The sequence below is a fragment of the Sycon ciliatum genome, chromosome 8 (genome assembly GCF_964019385.1).
Source record: "Sycon ciliatum chromosome 8, ocSycCili1.1, whole genome shotgun sequence".
In the NCBI taxonomy this organism is placed as follows: Eukaryota; Metazoa; Porifera; class Calcarea; order Leucosolenida; family Sycettidae; genus Sycon; species Sycon ciliatum.
The window spans coordinates 8365542-8384869 of NC_088650.1; the positions used below are offsets into that span (position 1 = coordinate 8365542).

Sequence of the window (19328 nt, forward strand, 5' to 3'; positions counted from 1 at the left end):
ATTTTATGATGTCACAAAGTCATTGATTGAAAACAGTTTTCAAATTTTTAATTATCTCGCGTTCTTTGCTTTCTCGAATGTTTTCACTTGCCAGGATCTAGGAGACAGTCGGTAGAGAGTCAGGGGTGACGCCGTACTGTTTGAAGTTAGTTTCCATGCACCTTCCATGTAGTGATATTTCCGTCTCTTGGCTGGACCACGTAGAAGCATGGCAGGGAACGGCGATCAGGCAGACGTCCTTCGTGTTCTGGAGTTTTACAGCGGAGTTGGAGGAATGCATTTTGCAGCAAAAGGTGAATGCACTGTCATACATTGTATTCTTTTAATTATTATTATTATAGAGTACATCTGTATAATTATACATCTAACATGCCTGTAACGTAGCCAGTGGACTAAATAAATACATGTACAGTGTACTTTACTTTAAACAGCATAACGGGCATGTTCGATTGGTAGAATCCGGATCTAGATCAACCGGATCCACAGGATTCGCACCCTTTCGATTGGTCGAATTGAAAACTTCCCATTAATTTTGTTCAGGTAATCGATCAGTGTCCGGATCAAACCAATCCAACATACCCTTAGTTCACTGCCTGGGTTACAGATCTGCTGAAACTGCCACATGCGTTCTGTTTATCCATTGGACGCCCAATTGGCTCTTTCCGTATGCCTGGCCCTGGTAATCCAGCTAGACTGGGCAATGGTAGAGGTTGAAACATTGCTGAGAGGTGTCTCGGCGCTCTCTCTCTCTCTCTCTCTCTCTCTCTCTCTCTCTCTCTCTCTCTCTCTCTCTCTCTCTCTCTCTCTCTCTCTCTCTCTCTCTCTCTCTCTCTCTCTCTCTCTCTCTCTGCAATCTGCGATTGAGTACTCACATGTAAGCAGCGTGTGTATGGATGACGGTGTAGTATTATTAGGTTCCGGTCCACGTATGTGGGCGTGGGTTCGAATCCCACTTCTGACACCATGTACTATTCTCAATATGGACAAGGAGACATGGACGAGTAAACTAATGAGGAGCAAGAAATGCACAACCAGTAGGTGAGTGCAACACAAGAGAAGTCCTGAGCCAGTGAAGCACATCAAAGTTCTGGCCTACGGGAAACGGCCTGTGTGACGTATATTCAGCATGCAACGCATACAGTCATAAGCGTACAGTAGTGTATGCATAACAGAGTCCAGATATTACAACAGACGGTGTGTGGCACCAGCAGTGCGAACGGGTTTTAAAGCCCATGTTTTTATAATAATATTTATGTTTTTTACGACAACATTACCGTCCACCCCTTGCCAGCCAGTGGATTTGCTACCACAGTCGTCAGTGCATTTGACATTAACACGTTGGCCAACTCGGTCTACCAGCATAACTTCTGCAAAACACCGGTTTCCTCCAGGAACATAGAGGTAAGTGGAGCCGAATGCGGTCACTGTGTTTACAATGTCACCACAATCTCTCTCTCTCTCCCTCCCTCCCTCTCTCCCTCTCTCTCTCTCTCTCTCTCTCTCTCTCTCTCTCTCTCTCTCTCTCTCTCTCTCTCTCTCTCTCTCTCTCTCTCTCTCTCTCTCTCTCTCTCTCTCTCTCTCTCTCTCTCTCTTTGGAATTTAGGACCAGTTGAACATGATGCCCAACGGCCACTCTGACGGCTCGGGTATCATTTCCCTGCATGTATTTAATATTATTTTGGTGATTTGATATTGCCAAAACTGGATTTTCTTCCTCTTTGCAAAATCGAATGCCCATAAGAGCAATATTTACGGTTCTCGACCAATATGGCATGCATGCGGTTACCACTTTTGGGAAATCAATGCTTCAGATCACGGAAGATTTCCAAAGGCTTCAGGCTTGTACATCTATATCCTGAAGACACTGTACTTGTATTCTTGTGTGTGCAATCCACCCTACTTACACACAACAGAGCCTGTCAGCGGAAGAATTGGACGCGTTCAAGGCCGACGCGTTCCTCATGTCGCCGCCGTGCCAACCCTATACCAGGTACGGATAGTGTCATGTCAACTACCGTATTGTCAAAAAATCTATGCAGCTCATACTACGACGATCAAATTAACGGTGATAAACAGGGTAGCTGTTTGTACAGTAAAACCAAGAGTAGATAAACAAGAGTGTGCAACTCGCGGATGGGTAGGCCCATGGCGAAATTTTTTGTTGACGTAATCTTTTCGACGACGCACGCGCTGCGAGTCTTTCGGAAAGTTTTCCCTCGTGCTCTTGGCCGGCTTTATAACATATTTACACTACAAGGTCGGTGCCCAGCAAGTGCGCTCACACTGCTCTGCGGCAAAATGCGCGTTCTTCTGAAAAAGGTGACGTCAACAAAAAATTCCGCCGTGGGCGGGGGTATCTGCAGATTATGCAGGAGAGATCCGGAGTTGCACACTCTTGTTTCTCTACTCTTGGTAAAACCTGTCAAGGCGACCACTCGGATAAGGCAACCTGCCCCGGAAGACCACTGTAACCAGGACCAAGGGATGCTATTTCCAGCAAACGACCCTGGATAAGGAGACCACCTGGCAACAGAGACCACATTTTGAAGGTCCCTTGAGCGGTCGTCGTGGACAGGTTTCACTGTACGTGGAACGGAGATGAATGTCGGCGAGGACCTATCAACCCCGATGCATTGATGCCTGTTTACCGTCGTGCTGTGCGTGTATGCTGATTGATCATACAATTATCACATTGTATTGTTGGTGCTCTTCCTCTCCTATGCTGCTGCTGTTACTGCTGCTGCCATGCAGACAAGGCCTGCAAGCTGGCAGCACCGATCCAAGGTCTCAGAGCTTCCTAGCTTTGCTCGATGCCCTACCCAAGTAAGCAGAGAGAACATTACCGCGCTGCTTTCTTTAATTTTGCGTCTCCAGTGTTATCATTTAAAAATATTTAACCCGGACACTGAGCCAGTAAGAAATGTAAAATATGCTTTAATATTAGACAAAGTGTCTATAATGCTTATTATTGTTTTGCTTATTATCTTGTTGCAGTCGTGGATAGTTGCTCCATGACTCGTTCCCATGTGTGTTTCTTCTATTTTACATTTGTTTAATGTTTGCTTGTTGTCATGTGACCTGCTGTTCATTGCAAACATCATGTTCAGCGTATTCTTGTTCAATTGTTTCTTCTTGCACCAGGCTCAAACACCCGCCACGTTTCCTACTGATCGAGAACGTGAAAGGCTTTGACACATCTGAGACCAGGTATGTGTGCTTGGTTTCTCCGCGTGCCCCGCTGAAAGGTGGCTGGGTAGATTTTCTTTATCGACACTGCCTGTGAAAAGATCGCTGATTGCTTTCCAGCGTATGTCGCATAATGTGGCAATCATGTCTATCATACAGTCTTCAGTGAAGCCTTGAAGGATCAGATGTTCTTGTAGACCATACCGCCGCCAAACAGACTGAGCGATTACAGATGCTCAATAGTTTGAGGGAAAGTTGCATTACAGATTACAGATACTGGTATTTTTTAACGCGATTTGTTGAATTTTGCACTTACAATTTACACCGGGAATGTTCTTTTAGTCACTTATTCGGACAGACCAACGTCTGGGTAAGGAATGCTGATGGTCCATGCATCAGTGCGATTACTCGGGGCAGTGCTGTTTGGGCGCAGGTATGGAACTGTTGACACGGCATATTAACCGCTGGTGTCTCACCTTTCGTTGCTGTTCTTTCCCAATGCCTCGCGTAGGGACGAGACGATTCGAATCCTGGAGTCCTGTGCATACAACGTCGAGGAATACCTGCTATCGCCCATTCAGGTAAGGAACAGGAGTTTACTGGCATGGATCCGGAAGAAAGTCTCTTGAAATGGCAATATAAATGCAGGATGTTATGCAACTTGCTGTAGTTGTAGTGAAGAAATCAGCTGTAGAAACCATTCGTAGTTGCCGACGGAACGAGTATGACACAAGGGTGCCGAACAACCCTTAGCAAGAAAGCATGTGGTGGTGGTGGTGGTGTGCGAGTGTGTGCGTGTATGTGCATGTATGTGTGTGTACATGTGTGTGTACATGTGTGTGTACATGTGTGTGTGTGTGTGTGTGGTGTAATCCCAGCGCAAGTTGCTATGTCTAACATAGCTGTTCGCTATCATCGCTTCCGCGATGGGCATGTCTGAGTCTGAGTGTGTGTGTGTGTGTGTGTGTGTGTGTGTGTGTGTGTGTGTTTCAAATCACTATTCTCACGATGGTGTTGTTGTTGTTGTTGTTGTTGTTGTTGTTGTTGTTGTTGTCACCGTCACTGTCATCGTTGTCGCCGCTGTACAGTGCGGAGTACCCAACTCTAGACTGCGCTACTATCTTCTAGCAAGCCGCAACGTGACCAGTGATAGCAGCAATAGCTGTGATGCACCCAGGCGTGCAGCGTGGCCTCCTGTTCATGTAAGCAGCAGGCTATCCTGTCAACGTATACCAATACACTATTCTACAGTATGCAGTAAAACCTGTCAAGGGGGACCACTCGGATAAACATTTGATTTGGTTGTGGAACTGATGCTTGTGCCTGCTTGTATGTGTGTGTGTGTGTGTGTGTGTGTGTGTGTGTGTGTGTGTGTGTGTGTGTGTGTGTGTGTGTGTGTGTGTGTGTGTGTGTGTGTGTGTGTGTGTGTGTGTGTGTGTGTGTGTGTGTGTGTGTGTGTGTGTGTTTGTATGTATTCTCTGGTGTGCATAGACAATACGCAGTGAGCTGCCACCGCTACGGAGCGTGCCGATGACGTCACCTCTGCTACGAGAGGCATGGCTGTCGACTGCAGGCAATGGCGCAGCACAATCCGGCGGTGATCCCGGAGCTTCGCATACACCACCTGCCATCAGCACAGCTGCAGCCGCAACTACATCATCCATACCTACACCTGTGTCCACCAAAGCTGATTGTGCAAGGAGAGGCACTCTTCAGGATGGCTCAACCGCGGCATGCGCATCTCCATCCTCTCCTGATGAACCCGACGCGAAACGACCGTGCCAAGCTGAACAATCTTGTTCCCGGGGAGCAGCCATGAAGAATACGGCCACATCTGGAAGTGCCTCAAGCTGGTGTGAGTGTGGAAGTCAATTTGCTCCCGAAGCACCTGTTCTGGCGAGGGTGAGATCTGTGCAAGACTTCTTAGAACATGGTATGGCGGAAGGCGAGATCAAGAAGCTACTACTGCCGGATAGCACGCTGTCGCAGTATCGCAAAGTTCTCGGTAGGCCTTCTGTGTGTTCTCCTGGTCTTGTGTGTATGTGTGGCCATGAGAATGTGTGGCCATGAGAATGTGTGGCCATGAGAATGGTGTGTGAGGGTATGTGTGGGCATGATAATGGTGTGTGTGTGTGTGTGTGTGTGTGTGTGTGTGTGTGTGTGTTTGTGTGTGTGTGTGTGTGAATCCCTACTTTTCATTTGGCTGTGTGGTGGATACCAGGCTAAAATTAGTGGCGGTCAATTCATCAGCCTTGCAAGCTGTTGAGTAGTGTAATCCCAGCACAAGTTGCTATGTCTAACATAGCTGTTCGCTATCATCGCTTCTGCGGTGGGCAGGTCTGAGGTCTGAGGTGTGTATGCGTGTGTGTGTGTGTGTGTGTGTGTGTGTGTGTGTGTATGTGTGTGTGTGTATGTGTGTGTGTGTGGGCATGAGAATGGTGTATGTATGTGTATGTGTGGGCATGGGAATCTTGTGGGTATGCGCGGGCATGGGAATGGTAAAAGTGTGGATAGGGTACTAGTAAAGGTCGCACTCACATGGATGAAAGCATGTCTGATCTGCTGGGGCTTGCAGTGAGCACTCATGGGTATGTCAATCCTTCTTGTTTGCGAAATAGTGAGATAGAATCAAGAGTGCATGTGTCTCCGACTAGACTGTGCATCTGGCAATGGGTAGCTGTCATGACTCACTGTTTGGTCTCACGTGCTTCTAAATAGTCTGCACTTGTGGCTGCCTGTGTTTGCTCAAGCCAGTGTCAGGGGGTTTAGCTCAGTGGTAGAGCGCTCGCTTCGCATGTGAGAGGCCGCGGGTTCAAATCCCGCATTCTCCATACTTTTTGCTTATTTTTTTCTCAGTTCTTTTTTCTTGTCATAATGCTCGGGATGCGTTTGTGTTTTGGCTACTTGGTAGAGCATAGAGTACACTGTAGGTCGGATTTCAGAGGGGGAAAGATACTGTAGATATATGGGAGTGCACGAATGCATAACCTGCTCTGTTTAGTATGCCTAATAAGTATCCATTTACTTTTGGAGAATCCTTCAAATGAAGTCTGAATGAATGGGCGCTTTCGATTACAAAACCACACATTCTATACCCAGGTTTCGAATGAACAGAATGAACGGATTGCGGCCATGTAAACGAACGACTACACGTAAAAATCGTAAAAGGGGATCACGTGGGATCACGTACACCCTGGCGCGCAGCCGCGCACGTGGACCTAGCATGGCGTGTACGTCGAGTGCGTCCATTCTGGCGGGAGAATTAGCACAATTCCACCCTCTCTTCGGAATTGACGGAATTGGATTCTGTTGATTCTGACGACGGAATTTGTGTAATCGAACTGTGCATCCACCATAACTAATTCTAGAATTGACCGAAATGCGTGTAATCGAATGCCCCCAGTGAATGAGTAGATCACTATTGCTTATTCCTCATAGGTTTCAGTCATCCCATCTTTGCAACACTTACAGTACAATGTGCCATGTTGTTTTGTTGAAAACAGCTCCAATTCCATAGATACACACACATCCCACGCCTGCATCAACTTCTGCCAGCCTCAAACCTGCTGTACCCGGCAGAGGAAAGTAGAATCGACCATGTTGGGTAGAAGAATAGGGCACACATCTCGGATAGCGGCAGCTTTTGCCTCCAATGGTGCACGATGGGGAATCCGCACTGCCGACTTGGTAGCCTGGTCCAGCCAAATGCTCTCCAGCAATAGAGCCACCAATGACAATCCAAACCTTCTTGTAATCAATTTGTTTACCAGATCAACCATCAGGGGGTTTAGCTCAGTGGTAGAGCGCTCGCTTCGCATGTGAGAGGCCGTGGGTTCAAATCCCACATCCTCCAGATTTTTGCGTTTTTTCTTTTTTTTTGAAAATTTGTTTTCACTTCGATCACCACAAGTCAATTCACGGTATGCTGCAGTATATCCAAACGTATACCGTATTTCCCCGCGTATAAGGCTGCGTTTACACGACAACGCATGGCCAGTTTTCCGTTTTCAGTCCCGCATTTCTTTTTTTCGTTTTCGTCCGTTTACATGATCAAAGCTGATCCGAAGTGGTCTCCGTTTGTGTTTTCGCGCATCTACACGGGAGCAAAGTTTGTCATGTGCAAGTGTTGTCGTGGAAGCACCAATCACGCTCAAGTATTAGTTGAAAACAAGCCACACAATAACACTCATCACATGACGAAAATTGTAAAAACAATTTTTATGATTGTCGGATCCGTGTGAACGGTCGAAAACGAAACAAACGCGACGGAAAACGAGGCCAGCACACCGTCTCGACTGTTTACACACCCAAATTTATCTAGCAGAACATTTCCGTTTTCAAATTCTTCCACCTTGGCCAGCGTTTTAGCTTTCTTCTGTTTTGGTGTACAACTTTTACGTTTTGCTCCGCGTACCGTGTAAATGAATCGTGCATCCGAAAGGATTTTGTTGCGTTTTCACTCCCAGCGTTGTCGTTTAAACGCAGCCTAAGTCGTACCCCCATTGCCAGGTCTGAATGTATTCACATAACGGAGCGCCTCGTAAGGGGCCGTCCATAATTATCGATCTTTTACACGAAAAGAAAAAAAAGTTTCGTTTATGGGTCCGGGTGGGTGGGTCAAGGAGAGTTTCGTTTTGAAAAATATTGATATGTGAGACATCAATGCATTCTAGCTGTCAAGTCAATCTATTTTTCGTTCAGGGGGGGGGGGGGGGGGTGAGGTTCCTACGCTGTACTACTATCCTGTACCCGGGGAAAATCGCGATTCCGCGGCCGCGTTTTTTTCCCGCGTTTTTTTCGATTTTTTAAAAGACCGCGTTTTCCGCAATTTTCCCGCGTATTTTGAACTTTTTTGTTGCACGACACGTACACACAATGCACTGTTCGGTCCGCAATGTCTCATCGTGGCGGCTTTGTACTCAAATATGACGAGTGCTTACACCAGAGACTTGTAAGTTGTAACTGATTGATTTCACTACATACTCACTGAAAATTGCCTCATATCAACTGCAAACTTGCCGCATATCAATAATATTCACCGCATATTTACCGCAAATTCACCGCAAATTATGCCATATTATGCCGCGTTTTCCCCCGCGTTTTTTGCAATTTTTTTCCGCGATTTTCCCCGGGGACAGACTATCTGCACACACACACGTACACGCGTAGTCATTTGCCTGAACCACACAGCACGTTCGCATCGAAAGCATGTGCGAACTGTCGTTTTCTTATCGAAAAGAGCGCTAAGTTACTAGGTGAAACAAGTGCCAAAATGAAGAACTCAAGTGCTCTTTGAAAAAGCGAGCGAGTGTTTCATTGAGCAGAAAATGAAATATGCGTATGTTGTACAGTGAAGTACAGTGAAATCTGTCTAAGACGACCGCTCAAGGGACCTTCAATGTGTGGTCTCTGTTACCAGGTGGTCTCCTTATCCAGGGTCGTTTGACTGGAAATAGCATCCCTTGGTCCTGATTACAGTGGTCTTCTGGGGCAGGTGGTCGCGTTATCCGACTGGTCGCCTTCACAGTGTACAGTAAAACCTGCCCTAACCGGACGCCCTTAGACTTAGTGCAGCGGCAGCTGTCCTGATGTGACAGTATTCCGCTTGATCCCAGGGTGCAAGTTGGATCCACGGCACGTCGGTGCATGAAAATTTGTCCAGTTACTACAGGATTCCGCTTGGTACAGGGTCCGACAAACAGTACACAGGTTTTCGCTGTACCCGGTATCAAGAGTACACAAGCCAGAGTGTGCGACTCTCCTCCCCCCTCCCCCTTTTCAAGACAGAGAAATAATTACTTCAAATTAGGCACCTTTGATGTACACTGCACTGATATCATAGGCTGTATTGATACAGTGCATTCCCGGATCGCGGGTCCCATGGCTCATTGAAAATGTCCTTAACGATGAATTCTGCTTTCCTAAATTCGTGTCAAGTTGCATACTCTTGTTTATGTACTCTCGGTGATATTAATTATTATAAAGCTTTCTTCATGTCCGGCTTTGCTTTCACGTGTTGTCAGTACCTCCTGTAACCAATGTATTTGCTAAAAACATCATCCGGGGGTTTAGCTCAGTGGTAGAGCGCTCGCTTCGCATGTGAGAGGCCGCGGGTTCAAATCCCGCAACCTCCACACTTTTTGTTTGCTTCCCTTTCAGTTCCTTTTTCTTTTTTCTGAGAATTCTCTTTTTGAGAACCAAATGTGTTTTTGGCAAACCGCTCCAACTAAAATCCTTGCTACTATTCACTCTGGACGTCTTCAACGTTTCGGTCCTAGACCATCTTCGGGAACAATTGTGCAAATTCGAGTTGCGGTGGTTTTCCCAGAACACGCTTGGTTCTGATGTGCAGCTGCAACAAGCATCTGAGCGCATCTTGATACTCGTTTGTTTTGCTTTTAGACGTTGTCAGTCCTTCCTGTAACCACTCTTGCTGCTTTACGAAAAAGTAAGTGAACACCTGAAGGGGTCATTACGTTGTATTTATTCATCATGGCATCTTGTCAGTCCGGATAGCTGGATTTATGTACTATTGTTTGTGCTGGCGTATATAGTGCACGCGTTGGGTGCACTATTTTAGGCTACTCTTTGCAACCCCGTTCTACACACTCTCGTTTGGTGCAACCTTGAGCTGTTGAGGATTTCTCCGCCATGCTTTTGTATGAGAGTAGAATAAATACCGTGCGTCGGATGGCTCATGTGCTCTGCACTCCAGCTACACTGTGGCCCCAGAGAGCAGCTTGTTGCAAGTGGCATGCATACTTTGCTTTGTGTCTGCTTTCAGCTATGGCCGCTATCTGCGCGGAACCGGCTCAGTCTTGAATTGTGCCCGACCGGTATGTTTAGCACTTTCCTTTATTTATTTATTTATTTATTTTCGTTTGTGTCTTTCCCTCAAACTAGTCAAGATTTATTTAGTTATTTAGTTATTTGGGGGGGGGGGGGGTAACATATTTTTCATCAACCACCACACCACAACTGCGCTCTCCAGACCACCTCGACACGTTGCCACAGCACACCGCCCAGAAAGCAAAGCAGGGGTAACGTGTAAAACTATTTCGCTGGAGAGTGCTCAGTTCACGTCTTTGCCACGTGACTGCTTTTGTGTAGAAAGCGTACCTGGCATGTGGAGGAGTAGAACCAACATGGCTGCCATTGTGTGACCCATAGATGCAGGCCTGCAGGGATTGACTGGAGTTGAAACCAACATGGCTGCCATTGTGTGACCCATAGTTGCAGGCCTGCAGGGATTGACTGGAGTTGAAACCAACATGGCTGCCATTGTGTGACCCATAGATGCAGGCCTGCAGGGATTGACTGGAGTTGAAACCAACATGGCTGCCATTGTGTGACCCATAGATGCAGGCCTGCAGGGATTGACTGGAGTTGAAACCAACATGGCTGCCATTGTGTGACCCATAGATGCAGGCCTGCAGGGATTGACTGGCGTTGAAATCAACATGGCTGCCATTGTGTGATCCATAGATGCAGGCCTGCAGGGATTGACTGGCGTTGAAATCAACATGGCTGCCATTGTGTGATCCATAGATGCAGGCCTGCAGGGATTGACTGGCGTTGAAATCAACATGGCTGCCATTGTGTGACCCATAGATGCAGGCCTGCAGGGATTGACTGGAGTTGAAACCAACATGGCTGCCATTGTGTGACCCATAGATGCAGGCCTGCAGGGATTGACTGGAGTTGAAACCAATGATGGCTGCCATTGTGTGACCCATAGATGCAGGCCTGCAGGGATTGACTGGAGTTGAAACCAACATGGCTGCCATTGTGTGACCCATAGATGCAGGCCTGCAGGGATTGACTGGCGTTGAAATCAACATGGCTGCCATTGTGTGATCCATAGATGCAGGCCTGCAGGGATTGACTGGCGTTGAAATCAACATGGCTGCCATTGTGTGATCCATAGATGCAGGCCTGCAGGGATTGACTGGAGTTGAAACCAACATGGCTGCCATTGTGTGACCCATAGATGCAGGCCTGCAGGGATTGACTGGAGTTGAAACCAACATGGCTGCCATTGTGTGACCCATAGATGCAGGCCTGCAGGGATTGACTGGAGTTGAAACCAACATGGCTGCCATTGTGTGACCCATAGATGCAGGCCTGCAGGGATTGACTGGCGTTGAAATCAACATGGCTGCCATTGTGTGATCCATAGATGCAGGCCTGCAGGGATTGACTGGCGTTGAAATCAACATGGCTGCCATTGTGTGATCCATAGATGCAGGCCTGCAGGGATTGACTGGCGTTGAAATCAACATGACTGCCATTGTGTGATCCATAGATGCAGGCCTGCAGGGATTGACTGGCGTTGAAATCAACATGGCTGCCATTGTGTGACCCATAGATGCAGGCCTGCAGGGATTGACTGGAGTTGAAACCAACATGGCTGCCATTGTGTGACCCATAGATGCAGGCCTGCAGGGATTGACTGGAGTTGAAGCCAACATGGCTGCCATTGTGTGACCCATAGATGCAGGACTGCAGGGATTGACTGGAGTTGATAACATGGCTGCCATTGTGTGACCCATAGATGCAGGACTGCAGGGGATTAACTGGAGTTGAAATCAACATGGCTGCCATTGTGTGACCCATAGATGCAGGACTGCAGGGGATTGACTGGCGTTGAAATCAACATGGCTGCCTGTATGGTCATGTAGTGGATAGTATGCAACAGCTCAATAACTTGCAGGCTTAGGAAGTGTGAATACGGGCATGTACATGTGTATTCTGTAGGTTTGTGTGAGGGGAGGGGTATGTAATAATGTTGTTTGAAACAGGGCTGGCAGGGTATCATCCTGGGTCCATTCTCCTTGCAGCCAGTAAGAGTGGAATAGGTACAAGTAGCTCCAAAAAGTTTAAAAATGCTCCTTGGTTTTTTTAGTATAGCCCACAATGGTTGCTCTTTTCTCTGCTTGTTGTTTTTTTTTTACCCTGCGGCAGGTTTCAGTGTCACCCGTGGATTCAAATTCAACGTCACCACGACCACATCAAGCTGAAGAGAATCTTCGCTACTTCTCGCCGCAGGAGGTGTCGAACTTAATGTGTTTTCCCGCATCTTTCGGTGAGTACATGCGCCTAGTGCCAGACCTACTCACTTCCGTATGGAAGAGGCAGGCCCCGGAGCCAGCTCCCGGGGAGTGGTACGGCCCCAGGTCGGCTGCAGGGCAGATAATTTCCGCATGCCCTATTTCAGTGTCATGGAAGGATTCATCTCTAGCTAGCTTTGTGCGGCATCACATCTGGCTGTTCCAGCTACACATATCGCTAGCAACAGATACAGTGTATTGTATGTGCATGTATACAGTCAGTAGTAACTTAGTACAGCAGTCAATGGATACAATGTAATGTGCATGTATACAGTTACTGTAAATATACTCAATCTGCGGACAGAACTGTTTCGTCCTTTGTGGACTAGTCAGCGCAGCACAGAGGAAATGAGGCCGAACCTGATAGCAATGGAAATAAAAATTTCCAATCAGGCCCGAACGTACCTTGCCAGAGTGCTCAAACTGACAAGTCAGTGAGCTCTGCATTACGCAAACAGCAAAGGCACTACCCCACGCAAGAGTGCTCAACTGCTACAAGAGCAGGAGCGAAATACTCAATCTGCGGACAGAACTGTTTCGTCCTTTGTGGACTCGTCAGCGCAGCACAGAGGAAATGAGGCCGAACCTGATAGCAATGGAAATAAAAATTTCCAATCAGGCCCGAACGTACCTTGCCAGAGTGCTCAAACTGACAAGTCAGTGAGCTCTGCATTACGCAAACAGCAAAGGCACTACCCCACGCAAGAGTGCTCAACTGCTACAAGAGCAGGAGCGAAATACTCAATCTGCGGACAGAACTGTTTCGTCCTTTGTGGACTCGTCAGCGCAGCACAGAGGAAATGTTACTGTAAATATACAAATTTTCGGCAGCTATTTAATTTCGGCTATATTCGGCACCGACACAAAACGCCTAAATTAAAACGCCGATGAAATTTTTCACAGCATCTGTCGCACTATACCATGCCCTCTACCCCACGCCGAAAATAAATCGCCGCCGAAATGTGAAAAATCGTGAAGTGCCGAAATTTTGTATTTGCAGTAGTAGTTAGTGCAGTAGCCCTTACAGGACATGATAAACAGTTTATGGCTATATGGGTCAGAGACTAGCGAGGATAGCCTATTTGTACCTCCACACAATTGATCATACACTGGACATCTGTGAAATCTGGAATTGGTGGAAACTGGTACGGCCAACGGCCATGGCCGTACCAGCCGTACCAATGGCGCCTGCCCTGAGAGGGCAGTGATTAGATCTAGACTTTCCAACTTTCTCGAACGTATGGACATTACTGGGAATTCTTACTTATTTTGCCATGCTTGGCTCTTGTTGATGCTGCAGCTTTCCCTGATGAGGTGACGACCAAGCAGCGCTATCGCTGCCTGGGCAACAGTCTGAATGTTTTGGTCGTGGCGTGGTTGCTGCAGTATTTGTTTGATGGGAGTCTGGTGGCCGCCTAAGCTGCTGGCCTGTGCTCTTGCCATTGGAGCAGCCGCGATCTGGCGTTTCTTTGCACGGCCAACTTGAGCTTGAGCGATGATCAGTGACGGATGGTGCAGAGCATCCTTATTAGCCGACCGGGCCATGTGCGAGCAGATGGGCAGTCAAGGTGTCAGGAGTCGTAGCTGTCGCTGCTACTTCTACATGCACATTCTAGCTAAACGTGGGCGCTCCCGGTGAAAGAGACCTGACGGATATTTCTGCCCTACATGTGCGGTGTAACTGGCAACTTCGAAAAATTCCAAAAGCAGGTGCTTCTCTTCTGCAGTGGTCGGCTGGCCAGTGTGGCAAGGGTGAGCTCTTCAGCTCTGCAAACACGCGCCTGTCATTGCTTAGCTCCTACCTCAACTTCTTTCTCTCTCGTGGGAGAGTCTCGTATAGCTCTTGGCCATCAATGGTGTGACTCCCTGGGCCGGGGGCCTGCGAACACCCCGCCATACTCCTGGTGTCCTGCGGTTTTATTTATTTTTCTATCATTTGTACATAGTTGTAACTTGTGCGTCCGTCCAGTACTCTGGCAACCATCAAGAAAAGAATAGCGTACAACCTGTGGTCATAGATTTTAACAGCATGATTGCTGATCAATAATAATTATTGAGGATCTTTTGCCAAAGAGGATAACCTGATAACTGAATGATCGCAACATATTTTGATTCTTGAACTTCACGCAGTCAACAATATCATACCGATCATGCCCCGATGGTACGCGTGCTTATACTAAGTCTTAGTTATCAAATGAAACAAACGAAGAAGAAAAAAAGGTCTCATTTTACTGTTGGTTGTCGGCATGAACAGAGTTCACCTCCAGGCGAGAATGTTTCTTGTCAACGGTGTATCACATGTCGTGGTCGTTGTCTCTTCGCCAGTTTTAAAAGTCTCTACCAACCACATCACAGGGGTTTGAGGGTTATACTCTTGATACGTACCGTATGTATGTACATATCGTATGTATGTGAGTGTATCATTTAAAAAAGAGTACATAACTAAATGGTTAAAACTTCATAAGCTTCCTTATTTTTTTTAGTCTTGGTATCATCAAGAGTAAAATAAGCTGTCATTGGAGAACACAGCACTACAACCTGTAGTACATGAGCGTCGCAACCGGTGCGTAGGCCTTTGCGGATAATGCCGGCAGAACATTTGGCAGAATTCGGTACTTTTTCTGGTAAGTTTCATGCATGTTTGGTATGTGGATAAAGAAATGGAGCAGAATTCGAGGAATTGCCCGCCATAAGGTTTGTATGGTTCTGCCAATCAAGTTCACTGCTTTTCGAGCAGAATCTGCCACCTTTTCGAGCATTATCCGCCAATGCCTACCGGTGCGGCAGGTCCCGCCAAAGCCGCACCGATAATTTCATGTTATTTGCGCCCAATTTTCCGGGGGGGGGGGGGGGGAGAGAGACCCTCGGACCCCACCTACTCATGCGGCCGCACCCGAATGTCGAATACCTTCCGACGCCTCTGTAGTAACTGTTGCCACTACATGTACTTGTGGTGTGCCACTGGAACTACACCCACTTTTTGTCAGTCCTAGCCTCGGAATTCTTGAATCCCTATGGTGAACTACAAGTCGTGTACATAATCATTGTTGCAATGCTCTGTATCCATTTTCATCAGTCCGACTCAAATCCCTAGGCCTATGGACGGTGAACTACTGCAGTACTGGTACATCACCGTATTTCAAAGTTGATGTTCATGAGAATATTCCACGGCACCACCATTTATCCTTGGCGAAGTCGCTACCAAGCCCCTCCTCCCCCCCCCCCCCCCCACACACACACTATTCGTACTTCATGAGGTCGACCGGAGAAACCCATTCGTGTCGTTCCTCTCGTGGATTGTACGTAGATCTACGTAGGTACGTGTCATCAGCTGGCCATAATCATGGAATTATTCTAAAATGGCAAAGAATATACTTGTGACAAAATTACTCAAATCGTACCCAAATCGGAAAATAAAACCAGATTTAAAATTTCTGGTATTTTGGAGCATTTTGCACAAAAACACACTGTCTCAGCATTTTGCCTCTACTGTTGTATGGTTCCGACTGAATGTTATAGTTTTCTTTTCAGGTATCTGAGTGGTGATTTCTGCAGTCAAGCAAAGCCAAATAGAGTGGCTGGGCTTTCTTTTCAGGGTTCTTGGCTGCCCATACTAACAATTTCATTCGGTTCGGAACGCAAATATCGGTACTCCGCGGGATGCTTCCTGAAATTGGTCCGATAGATTTTCTTCATTTCTTCAAGAGGTACAGCCAGCTATGTGGTTTATACGCTAAACATTAGATATTCGATATTGAATCAATGTGAAGTACCTAGGAGCACGGTTTACTGAATCCAATATTGGCTGACGTGTGCGGTGGACCAAAACATTACAGTCAAACATAATGGCCGTATAGATTTCATTCAAATTTTGCAGAGGTATACTCAGATAGTAATGGGAAGAGTATGCAAAGTAAGTTATAGCCCCCTGCAGTTACCAGAAGCATACATTGTCTAGTACTATCAATTATTATTTGTCGATTTGGGCCCAAAAAAATTTACCGGGTAAATTTACGTATTACTGCCATCAAGTAAATTGAAACTGCTCTATGGATTCCCTTTAAATTTGGTAAAGATGTTCCTTTGATTGATGAAAAGGTGTCTGCCAAGTTTCATGTTTCTGTTGCCACCAGAACATACCTTTCGAGTCGATTATAGGAGCTATTTTGTCAAAACCACTACCGAAAAAGAAGAAAAAAAGTATTTACCGGAGAGGTTCGAACCCGCGAGGGGCAAAAATTAATAATATTTCATCATATTTCTACTCCAAACCTGCGCAGAACGTTTTCGTTTTATTCTAAAATCAAAATAATTAATTCTAAATTATTTTGAAATGTTGCTTCGATCACACGGTGACTTCATGTGCACCATCTAATGACATGGCGTCCTTTCATGCGGTTTACCGCACGGATTTATGAAGTCAGACATATTCCGATTTATTTGCATCAATCGCACAAAATTAGGTACATTTCTCTTGTAAACCCTGTCAGTTTGAGAATTTAGACAAACACCGAACAAATTTTAGCCGCGACGAGGATCGGGAGGAATCCATCATTATTATTTACATAGCTACTACCATCACGTCGACCGAGTGAAGATCGAAATGATAATGGAGTGGAGAGAAGAAGACCTGAACTAGAGTGCTTGAGAGACTATGTAGTGTCACATGAGAATTGCTTCGTTAGGAAGGCTCTACTTTTGAATGGAGAAGCCCAACGTCGCTGATTTGCATCGCCGTTTTCAAGCGCTGATCTGCAGTCGGAATGTTTTTGTAAATTATTCGTAGTTGTGGACGTGGATGGATTCAGCGCTCTGTTCTCTCAGCAAGCCTACTCAGTCCAACACGAAGGACTTCCATGAGCGAAACAACGTGCTCCTCGAGCAAGTGCAGCTCGGGGTAATATGGCCAATGCCACGGGAGACCACCTCGTGCCTGCATAAGGCCAAGAATTGATGGCAAGACATCTTTGATGAGCGCCTTCGACTTCAAGGACGCAATATATCTCCTCAGCAGTAACTGCAGCGCTCTTGCTGAAAATATCACTGCAAGCATGCACTAGGCATGATTTAGTGAAGAGCTACTTGTACTAGCGATTGGAGATTTGGTGTTGGATTCCAGGGCTGGGCATATCTGCTCCATCATGGTAACTGGTGCGTTTGTCAAGGCAGTGCAGTTTCTGCTGCTGTTTCACAAGCCATATGCGCATATGCGCAGTGAGTAGGAATTTGTTGTATGATAGCTGAGGATCACCAGCCTTCATGGACAAACCTATATTGGGACTGGTTGCTGAACAGTGCACACCTAAATCTCTCAGCAAGCTCTCTTGCTCAGCTGGTGACGAACACTATATACCCGCTGCTTTGGGCTTGCAGCCCCGTCTCCCGACCGTAGACCGATCGAAAGGCTGTCACGGTCCTGTGACCATCGGCGTACAGTTGACGCTGATGGGGCATCGGATAAAGTGCTGGCGTCAGTAATTGTCTGGTATACCTGGAATCTACATCTACAGCTGGTTTTGACTTCCAGCCATCCTTCGTTAGTTATGCTTGTGACTATCATGCCAGCAAGTCGATCAGCAGCATCACCTCGCATCTTTGATGGTGAGGCCTGCAAAACGTCACCGACCAGTGACGATGCTCAAAAGGGCACCCTACCAGAGTTGGCGCAGTGTATGGTGCAGTCTTTCATGAATCCATGAACTATGCTGTTTGGCTGCTATAGCTCTGACGCTTGTGTGTGTGCCTTACATTAAGGGCAGCGGGCCGTCTGCTCTAGCCATTTGCCAATGCATGCACGGCTGAACGTCTACCAGCAAGCTGCAAACACTTCTCTCCCTACCACACTGTGACATAGTGGACATTGTGCGTGTGTTGTTGCATTCCTATCTGAACTGAACTGTTCTGGATGCAGAGATTTACCCACTAAGCCCTAGAGAAATATGAATAAATACTATACTACTACTATTACTAAACTTGGTATGCGGGTGTGACGCGCTGCTGCTCATCAGATTCGGTCCATGCGACGCTCGTGTTTTTAGTTTTGTTATTTTGTCTGCCTTTTTTGAATTCGTAAACCGAACAGACTAAACTATCCAGTGATCAGGTACTGGTGTGGTGGGGCGAGGTTTTGTTGGTGATGCTGCTGTCAGTGGTGGCGGCGTGCATGTGCTCGTGCTTGCGGGCGATGGCCCGCGTTTTCTCCCATGCCGCAAGTTTGTCTTGCGTTTGTGTTCTGCATTTGGACTTCCTGCCAGGCTTGGGCTTGCATTTCAAACAGTTTGTCCCACTGTGTGGCTCCCAGTCTTTGAGCGGTGTACATCCACCTCTAGAGCTCCAGAGAATGTTGGGCCCCTGGCAGTAACAGTGCATTCCATGGCCAATTTTCAAGTGTGGCAAAAAATGTTCAGGGTGTATTTGGTTTCATCCACATTGAGATGAAACACTGCCAAAATGGATTCAGTATGATCTGCCACACGATACTTCGTCTGTCCACTCCTTGACGCGAATTTCTCCCCTCCAATACGACAACACGACGACAGGAAGCTAACATGAGCCTCCATTTCTGAACAAAATTACGTCTCTAACATGGCCACGAAAAGCTACAGTTATGCACGTCAAGCTTAGGACTACACGAAATCGAAAGGCTAGGACATCGAGGTATACTAGAAAATTGTCTGCGAGGCGGAGAAAATTCGCTGACGAGGTTGGCGAGCCCTTGAAATCGAGCGACGATCCAAAAATAATTGCACCCACGTCGAGAAAGAAACCATGCGTACGCGCGTAGCGCGTGGGTAACCCAAGAAGATCGCTCGAGCGGCGGCACAGTCGAAGGCAAGGCCAGTCCAAGCTCTAAACTCTATCGAATGACCTGGCAAACACCCGTGGTTTCGGTTGACCTTGCCCGTTTGAGATGGAAGTCGAGCGAAATTGCAAACATACGACTAGGCCAGATCGCGTAAAAAATGAAAAAGATTAAAATTTGGCCGCCATATTTAATGAACGCGCATCGCATGCATGGGACAGCCGTGATCA

General features: G+C 46.9%; 1 protein-coding gene and 3 non-coding genes across 4 annotated transcripts; all 4 read left to right on the plus strand.

Moving 5' to 3' along the window:
- Window positions 1–84: 84 nt before the first annotated feature.
- On the plus strand, window positions 85–14527 carry LOC135823195 (tRNA (cytosine(38)-C(5))-methyltransferase-like). Its single transcript, XM_065336039.1, has 12 exons — window positions 85–293; window positions 1292–1401; window positions 1914–1990; window positions 2752–2823; window positions 3142–3207; window positions 3698–3767; window positions 4275–4388; window positions 4678–5191; window positions 9589–9634; window positions 9971–10022; window positions 12151–12271; window positions 13597–14527. Exons 1-12 carry the CDS (start codon window positions 209–211, stop codon window positions 13713–13715), a joined length of 1446 nt encoding a protein of 481 aa, XP_065192111.1. The 5' UTR covers window positions 85–208; the 3' UTR covers window positions 13716–14527.
- Window positions 5946–6017, plus strand: Trnaa-cgc (transfer RNA alanine (anticodon CGC)). The gene has a single exon. It is a non-coding gene; the product is annotated as a tRNA-Ala (tRNA).
- On the plus strand, window positions 6968–7039 carry Trnaa-cgc (transfer RNA alanine (anticodon CGC)). The gene has a single exon. It is a non-coding gene; the product is annotated as a tRNA-Ala (tRNA).
- On the plus strand, window positions 9249–9320 carry Trnaa-cgc (transfer RNA alanine (anticodon CGC)). Its single transcript has one exon. It is a non-coding gene; the product is annotated as a tRNA-Ala (tRNA).
- Window positions 14528–19328: the final 4801 nt, after the last annotated feature.